The sequence below is a fragment of the Apteryx mantelli genome, chromosome 18 (genome assembly GCF_036417845.1).
Source record: "Apteryx mantelli isolate bAptMan1 chromosome 18, bAptMan1.hap1, whole genome shotgun sequence".
In the NCBI taxonomy this organism is placed as follows: Eukaryota; Metazoa; Chordata; class Aves; order Apterygiformes; family Apterygidae; genus Apteryx; species Apteryx mantelli.
The window spans coordinates 15,767,718-15,777,070 of NC_089995.1; the positions used below are offsets into that span (position 1 = coordinate 15,767,718).

The following is a 9,353-nucleotide window of genomic DNA, read 5'->3' on the forward strand; positions in this document are numbered from 1 at the left end:
ATTTATATTTAGATGGGGAACCATCTAACAGTAAACCAGATGTTGATATGGAAAGTAGTCTGAAATAGTCTTTTTAAAAAATGAATACTCAAACCAAATGATTTGAAATTAGAATCTTAACTGTATGGAACCATTTTCCAGCATGTAAAACTGGGTCTGTTTAATAGAGTATTTTTTGAATAAAATAAATGAGCTATGTCAGATGGGGCAGAAAGAAAAGAGGAGGAAAAAAATAAAAAGGTGGGAGAGAAGGAAACTCTGACATTGTCCCTCTAGGAAGTTATTGTCTCCAGCTTCCCTTCTGGTGGCTTTAAGTAGTTTCTTATGGTGAAATCCTCTGAGCATTTATAACTTAGCTGTCCATGTCCTAAGACAGTCAGATTCTCCTATAGATCAGGCTGATGGCAGGAACCAAGTATGTGGGAAACAGATTTTCAGGTAGGCTGGGGAAGCTGCCAGATGATCTGTGGTTTGTGCAGTTCAACTAGATCAAAAAGCATCTGGTGCTACAGCTTGTGTTGTCTGGCCTGCTCCTCTGTAGACAGAATGCTTAACTTGTACGTGCTTTGCCTGCCTCTTGGCTTTGTGAGGAAGATGTTATTTTCTGCTATGTTTGTGCTCTGTGCCGTCTCTTTCTTTCCTCCAAGTGTCACAGAACTAGATTGTATTTTCTTCCTAAAACAGATAAAGCCATCACAAAAGTGATTGAGATCAGCAGAATGGTCAGTAGAATAAAAATAAAATAGCAAGGTGCTGAAGTAAAACTCTTCGTCCTGTTTTTGCTCCCACATAAAACTCAAACTGTAGTCCAGCTTTGTGAAACTGCTATGCTGATGTTCTTCCAACTTTCTTTCTTTGTAGCGCTGAGCCTGGGAATGCTGGCCAGAACCCTGGGAAATATTTCTTCCTTTTAAAAGCAGTCATTGAATTCTTAGTGCAGCTTAGGCAATGCATGTGTGCATCTGTATAATCTTAGTTGGGGCGTGAGTCCTGGTGTGGAAAGGTGGCTTTTGTTAGGTTGAAATAGATAGAATTGGTCAGGTGTTCTTAAACACTTAATTCCCTAAACTAAGTAGTTATTCTACCTCCCTGGAGGCACTAAGAATAGTAGGAACGTGAGGTGACAGCTCACTCCAAGAAAAGAATGATAAAAGTAAGTAGAATTAAGACCAGTGGTTGAATGTCACACTGTTTTAATGTCAGAGGGTCCTGTAAAGATTCACTTGGTAGTTGGAAGCCATAGTGAAATTTTTATTCAGATGTCAGCAGCTGAGCAGACTGTAGAAATCTAAGTTACAAGGACATCATTGTCTTTTCCAGTGGCAGGCCTAAAGGTCCTCACAGCTTCTTAGAAGAATGTCTGAACTGGGATGTGGGGATAAAAAGGCAATACTTTTCTGTGCTTGAGAGCATAAGAGCTCACTGCACTCCTAGATGAGCTGTAAATGAACTCTTTTGTTGTCCTTTTATTATGTACAACTAAACGGAGCCTGGAATAGGGCAGCTGTGACTTAGTCTACTGAGAACAGCCTCTTGAAGAATACCTCTCTTGATTTTATGTATATCATAACAGTGCATCACTGATTCTGAGAACAAAGGAACTTAGAGAGAAATATACTATTTATAAACTTAAGTACAAAGCCTTCATAGTGAGAAAACTGGCAGTGATAACAGTTATTAGAATTTGGATCATAGGAAAACAAAGATTGGAAGAAGGGCATGAGCATATCTGTTTTTTAATAAAGCATCAAAATTTTTTGCAAGTGATGAAGTATTAACCAAGAGCAGACATGGCCCTATTCATTAACTTTCCTATGTCATTGTGGGAATTGGTTTAAATTACAGTTTTAACTCATTCCAACCCAAAGAAGTAATAATTATATAGGCAAAATTAAGCTATGGGGTGGGGCAGAAGGGAAGCCAGAGAGAAGATTCCTGAAAGACATGAATTTACTACTTTTTTCTTTAAACAGAAGGTGAAGTTGTACATAGGTGGTGAGAGACTGTTCAGTGATAGTAGGAACAAGACATTAAGATGAAAATGAAAGGAACAAAATATGGAGTGAGGAAAAGCAAACAGAAGGGGTAAGGCAGAAATCCTGGAGAGTGTTTAAAACCTTGAATTTTAACAGATTCTTCAGCAGTCACTCTGTAGAACTCTAGATGATTTCCCTTTTCCCCTGCCAAATGTTATCTCTGTTTCAGAGTGAAGATGTTATTAAATCTGAAAATGATGAGGCTGATGATATGCCAGAGGTTCAAGACACAGTGCAGTTCATACCAGGCAGTAAATTGCTTTGGAGAATAAATTGTAGGCCACCAAACTCATCACAGGTAACTGTTCCAATCAAGTTGAGTGTTGGAAAAGTGACTTTTCCAACATGAGTAATGTTCAAGGGAAACCCTGTTGATATGTCTGCTTATTGACAGGTTCTGGCAATTCTTGCTGCAGTATCAAAATTATAATATGACAAGCTGTCTGCTTAGTCCCTCTCTATATATGTATATAGACTTGACTATTGTCTTGAATAAGTCCAGAGTCTTGTCTTCTGAAATTGAAGAATGCATGCTTTCATGAGAAAAATTATTTGTCTTTTAGTTTTAGGCTTTTCTTTTATAAAATCATGATATTAAATGTCAGACATGGAGAAAAATCTATTATGGTCTTCTGAAGCAAAGACTGCTTAAAAAATTAAAGGTGTGATTTTCCCCCCCCTTCCCCCCACCCCCCAAAAAAGAGCACTTTTGTATGAGCCAAACCCTACTTTTGGGGTAGCCCAGAGGAGCAGTTTTGACTCAGTGATTACTCTTGGAAATTTTGGTGTATCAATTTGGTGTAGGGAACCCAGTGCCACTTTGCCAAAATAACTTGTGTGTTATCTTTAATTTCCTTTTAAGATGTACAATTTCACCAGTTTTGCTGTGAGTCTCAATGAGCTAGAAAAGGGTATGGAAGCAATATTAGCTCCTACTGACTGTCGGCTGCGTCCGGATATCAGAAACATGGAAGACGGAAACATGGGTACGTGTTTGCTGGAGGAAATATTTTTGTGTTAGTAAGTTTGAGAGGGATGATTGAGGGGAACTGGCTTGATACAGGAACACAGTGTTCTGTTTCTTATTCCTGAAGTTGCCTTAACTCTTTTTTTTTTTCCATCCTGTTCTAATGAACATACTTTTGAACAACATGTAAAATCTGTTTCTGACTGAAAAGTCTGGGAGAGCAGATGTGTCCGAGATGGATCCCAAAGGCTACTATGCTGCATTATGGTGGGAAATTGGGGAAATTGGCAGACAGGCTTTGTTGCTCTAGAATTTGTCTGGAAAAACATGTGGAGAACAGATGTGCTCTATTGTTCTGGAGTTTGTCAGGAAAAGCACATGGTGAAATAGTGAAAAACGCTGTTTATTATGTTCAGTCTGTGTTCTTTCCCACTGTCTGGGTGCAGTGTTTCTGAGAGAGAAAACACCAAAATTTCCGATTCTACTCTACATTTGTAGTAGCAACCCTTCTGAAGTGATGGCTTTAGTTTTGTTGACTGAGATTGTCAAATGCTTTCTCTTGTTTAAGTGAATCGTATTCTATTTCTCTGCAGTCTTTTCCCTGTTTTCTGCTTTTTGGGGTTTTTATTTTGCTAAATAACCAATTCTTATTGAAATGTTTTGTTAGATCTGGCTAGCAAGGAAAAAGAGAGACTAGAAGAGAAACAGAGAGCTGCTCGCAAGGAGCGTGCAAAAGATGAAGTGGAGTGGCAAACACGGTAAGGGGGGAAGAAGTTGGGCATGCATTTAATGCTTGGGGTGGTTGGGTTTTAGTGCCTGAAATCTTTTTATTCAAGACAATGTGTGCTTGATTTCCTGCATGACAGCACAATTTGTAGTGTCACTTAAAGCATTCGCTGGGTCAATGTTTAAATGACGTAACTGGAAGCCAAGGTTGCTGATAATTTTGTCCTGGAGAAATTATCTTAACAATAAACGCTGAAAGCTGTCATAATTAATTACTGTGGCAATGCTGTATTTCTTTCTTTCTTTTTTTTTTTCCCTCCCTACAGAGGTCATTTTCTTATGTTAGTGAATAAAACGTTAAGTCTCATCTCCCCTATAACTACTTCCTGCCCAGTTTTTGGCAGTTGAGTAGCATGTTGTGGCCCTCCAGGGCTTTTTACTTTCAAACTGTCAGGACTTTTTGGCTTGCTTACTTCAGATATTGCTTTTTGATTGCACATTGAAGTGACTTCTCAGTCATAGACTGCATCATGAAGTAATGTGTGATTTGGCTCCTGCTTCTGGAACCGGTTGCTTGTACAGATGCCAATGCTATGCAGTCAAATGTTGTACACACTAGGCCGGTTTCTGCAGGTGTCTCCTTTAAAGGCAAAAACTTTTGGATGTTCCCATGATCTCATGAAATTCAGAGGAGAAAGTATTTTATTCCCAAAGGCTGGAGGGAACAGCTACAAACTCATTCCAGTTAATGCCTTTGAAAATCTCTTCTAGAGAACATAAAATTGATTTTAGTCAATATGGTCAAAAAGTGAGCATTTGTTGACGTTCTGTGCAAAGTACAGCTCCATTGAACAAAACTGTTTTTCTTGTTTGGACAGGCTTATGAAAAGGATCCTGGAACCAATTTGGCATTCTTTTTAAGGAAAATTATCATATATGATCAATATATGATCAAAAATATCAATATATTCTTTATATTTAGAATGGAACAGCAATTTAAAAATCCATTTCATATCCCTTCTTGACTTTACATTAAAAAAAAAAATAAAGATGAATTAGAGGGTGGTTACCATTACATTGGAAGTTTAATGCCGTACTTCTAATGTTCTAAATATCTCTGGAGAGAATAGGCTTTTTTCTTCTGAGAAAAATCAGTGTCTCTTTACAATGTCTTGTGAAAGGAGTAAAGTGTGTTTTTGTTTTTTTGTTTGTTTCCCCCCCCCCTTTTAATAACTGTTCCCTCTCTTACCTATTTTCTTTGTTTTTTCTCTTTTCCTTTACAGATGGTTTCATCAAGGCACTAACCCATACACTGGGACTCCAGATTGGCTGTACTCAGGTGGCTATTTTGATAGAAATTTCTCAGACTGTCCAGACATATACTGAAATTACTGAACCAATAGCTCATCTCATCTGGACATCTAGTTAATAGATTTCATTCTAAGCCAGTTACTCTGGTTTTGTTAATAGCAAAAACCAGCTTTTCTAAGTAAATTTTAACAAAAATTCTATCACTCAACAATCGAGGATTTAATTATCACTAACTTTGGATTGCCAAATATTTAAATACTGTTGCATTTTTTCCATAAAGCTGAAAATCATCATGTCTTCACTAATTTTTAAAGGGACCTTTGGTTCTTCATTTTTTTTCCTAGTTTCTTTGTCAGAAAGATATGCTGTATCTGGTAGAGCTTGTAACAACCTTGAAAACTATGTAACTTTATTAAAATAAATAGAGATAATATCCTTGTTACTTAGTACAGCAGTGAAGAATCTGAGTTTTTGGGAACTTGGAATAGAGATGAAAAATTAGTACAGTACAAACATGATTACATCTAGTACTGTTGCTATTCCCCGTGAAGAGATGTATGTGAAGTTTTTAGATGGTATGTAGCACTGCATGGGGATTGGAGCTCCTGGCCCCTTTCTGTCTCTCTCTCTCTCAATACGGTTCAATACTTCAAAGACTTGCGGGAACAAAACACAAAATGTTAGCTTCTCAAACTGTAGTTGTCTGTTACAGAATCTTCCCAATCTTTGGACACTGTGAGTATTAAACTGTGTACCTGTGATAAAATTGCATAAAACATAGGAGAAGGGAAGGTTGCATTAAAAAGAGTCTGCTTTTTCTGAAGTAAAATGCTGTTTTTAAACTACAGGAAGCTTCAGAAACAATTGTAGGCATGTTGAGGTGGTTACAATGTAAAATATATTGCTTGCTACCACTTGGAGGCTTAGATCTCCAGCACTACTTTTGGCAGCTTTGGCACTATATATGCTTCTAGACTAAACTTTTATTTGGAAGCACTTGGTAGACATATCCACACACATTCATATTTTGGGGATGTTTTTGTTTGCATGTTTTTCATTATTAGGTCATGTCTGTTCTGTATGTTGTGAAAAAGCAGAACCCATTTAAAGCTGTGGCATAGTTATACCTATTACAAGTTTTCAAATTTTCTGTGAGCACGTGTTGTCATACAAGTGGAATTTTTTTTGTTCAATATTGAAATATCAAAGCCATATAATACTGGAACTATTTGAACTACAGATCAATTACTGTATTGATGCATTCATTTTCCTTCAAAGTGGTACACTTCTGGGAGGGGGAAGGAGGCTTGAAAAATTAGGTCGAACAATTTAAACTAATTTTAATGTTTCTTGTTTTTTTTATGAAAGCTTTTAATCTAGTAACCAGGCAAAACTGCGGAGTGGCTGCAGTGCAGCTAAGTTTACAGTAATTCAGACATTGCTGGTGTTAAGCACCAGCAACTTGAAGAATTAGTGGAAGAATTGATCTGATTGATGCCCAAATGCACTTGTGGTTTCATCCAAAGACTAGATTTAGAATTGCTTCTCCCAGACAGAGGATTAAAAAACAAAAGAAAATAAACATCGCCCTGGTGAAACATTTTTATATGAAAACATGCATTTAAAGATCAGATTAACTTTAAATTTGTTGGGATTTAGTTGCCTTCTTCATTGCAAAAATAAACAAAAGAAATTGTAAAAATTCAAGGCAATAAATAAGGGCATAATCTGAAATGTGCTCATGGCAACTTCATTCTGTTGCCAGAAATTGGACTTTATGCTGATTGCAGTCTTTCGAACATAAAACCTAGACTTGGAAATATGGTGCAGACAATATTCCTAATAAGTATATAGACACTTGGCTTTTAAAAGACATTGCTGATCCTCATGGAACAGCATAAAAATACTTTCAGCCTTTTTGTAAAAATTTAACTATAATGGCTTTTACAGACACTGTACCCCCCTTTCTAAACTCACTGTAAGCAGAATAGGGAACCATTTATGTAGGTGAGGCTTGAAAGGATTCATATATTAAGCTGGTTTAAAATCTCATGAGAGTTCAAAACTTGTTTAAACTAAATAGCATGTCCAATGTTGTATTAGAGTTTTTAAAACATTATGTGTAAATTGAAATTGCCAGAATGGAAAAGTGGTATAGTAATTGCTAAAGAAATACTTTATTTATAAGAAGTAATGTACAGGTTAGCAACTCTCTCCAAGTCATGATTTAAATTCAGAAGACCTAACCCCTTTTCATTATGCAAAACCATGAAAAGATAGTAGCAGCATGTTTAATCTGAAATGCATTATAGCATTTTCATGGATTAAAAAAAAAATTGGGAAGACTTCTAAAATAAGATCATTTAATTATTTTTTTCTTTATTCCCTTCTCCCCTTCCTTTAGTGTATTGGGTTTTTTTGGTAAAAATTCTGTCTTGGTTCCAAGTCTATTCTCTGTATATTTTATTGTTCTTCATTGAAAATATTTACAAAATATCTTCTCATCACTGATGAAAAGTATGTGTTTGGCTGGCCACGAGATGCATACTACAAAATTTTGTTTACTCTGAAAGTGGAAAAGTTTTATTTTAAATGCAGATCTCACCTCAGTAGTTTACCTGTCAAAACATTGATAACTTTGCACCTTTTAAAAGAATGTCACTTTTATAACTTGATTATACACTGACTGTATATAAAATAACTGTGTTAGTATATGTTAATATAGCTATGTAGAGATATCATCTAGAAAGAAATTATAATAAATGCTTAAAACCCTTTAGACCTCTAGATGGTGAGAGAGGGGTTTTTGTAAAGTGCGACTTTCATACTAGGGCAACTGTTTTGTAGGGCAAGAAAACAGTTGGAGATTACTCTGGCTTTATTGCTGAGCCAGTGTCAGATCACTTACATTTTGTATGTCCCTTGATACTTATTAGACAAATATGACTTAAATTAGAGCTTTGACACCCCCCTCCCTCCCAGATTTAGTTCTTTTTCTGCACATAAGTGGACTCAATTCTTTAACAGCTTGTTGCTGTGCAGTACATTGGATATAAGAAATGTGGGATGATACCAATGTGCACTGAGAGCTGTCATGGCAAAGGACACGTAGTTGGTGGAACTGATTTCTGAAACGTGCAAGGTAAAAGAAAGGGCCTGGGAGTCTTGTGGGAGCATTTTAACTGCAGTGGGAGCCGCACAATACTATAGGCTAAAAGAAGCCAGGTGTTAATTGGAGAAGGGGAATAAGTGGACTTTTACTAAAAAATTTTAGTGGAAGTGAAAAATTAACTTTATGGTCATTGTATAGCTTCTTGTTCTGCCTCTTTGAGGCAATGTCATATTGCAAATTGGGAGCAGCTTTTTCAAACATCAAGCATTTATATAATTACTAGTGCCCAGATTAATGACAGGAAGTGTATGCTCTAAATTACTGCTAATTAGTTGTTTTTCTGACTATTATCCCATTTTAATAATTAAAAATCAATTCACCACTCAAGTTAAACATTGAGACTTTTTTTTTGGCTGAAATTTAAAAATAAAAAAAAAACATTCCCCCAAATCTCTTCTAAAGTAGAACTGTTGCAAAAGACTTCAGCTCCCCGACTGTAGACCGTTGTGTGTGATGAAGTAGCTGGTCTCTGTAATGGCAGAGCACAAATGCCCCCTCGGGTCCCTCCTAAGTGTAGCCCTTGGCCTCTTCACTGTTCCCCGAGTGTCCTTGTGCTAGACATAAACATATGTATTTGTTTATTAGGCCTCATGCTAAACACTACAATAATTTGGTAATGCACTGTAGCTTGCTCTCATTGAAAACACCTGTGACTTGGGTCAACTGTATGACAAAGCAATATTTAAATTATGTAAAGCTAATAGTTCTAACACCTAATTTGATTCTTGGTATGTTTTTATAGCATGAAAAGATTAAAAATGCTTATATCCTGAATTCCAGTCCACTCTGATTTATACTTCTATGAAGCTGCTTCTTGCCTTACTCGACTGCTGTTTCCCTGTTCCTCGCCCCCGGTGTCTGCCTTGCCCATCTTGCATGAGCGTGTCGATGACAAAAATGCTCTAGTGAAATGGATTTATTTTTATAATATTTAATAACTGTCAATACCCATCTCTCTTAACAACCATTTGGCTTTTTAGAGAAGTCTGTACAGGTTTGTGGACATACATGTTAAACTGTAAAACTGTAAATCTGAATAAAGGTCATTTTGCGAAGACGCCCCGCCTGCGGCCTCTGCTTTCCTCAGCGCCGGCGCGGGGCGGGGCGGGCGCGCCGCCATCTTGCCCCGGCGGCCCCGCCC

The 9,353-nt window shown here is 37.0% G+C and overlaps 1 protein-coding gene across 3 annotated transcripts in view; it reads left to right on the top strand.

Moving 5' to 3' along the window:
- The window catches only part of OSBPL2 (oxysterol binding protein like 2), a 42,950-nt gene extending 33,681 nt beyond the window's left edge, over positions 1-9,269 (top strand). For all 3 annotated transcript variants that reach the window (XM_067307445.1, XM_067307446.1, XM_067307447.1), the window contains 4 exons: positions 2,206-2,334; positions 2,899-3,022; positions 3,671-3,761; positions 5,013-9,269. In XM_067307445.1, coding sequence (XP_067163546.1) covers positions 2,206-2,334; positions 2,899-3,022; positions 3,671-3,761; positions 5,013-5,115 — 447 coding nt within the window. In that variant the 3' untranslated portion in view covers positions 5,116-9,269. The remainder of the gene's footprint in view (positions 1-2,205; positions 2,335-2,898; positions 3,023-3,670; positions 3,762-5,012) is intronic.
- The last annotated feature ends 84 nt before the right edge of the window (positions 9,270-9,353 follow it).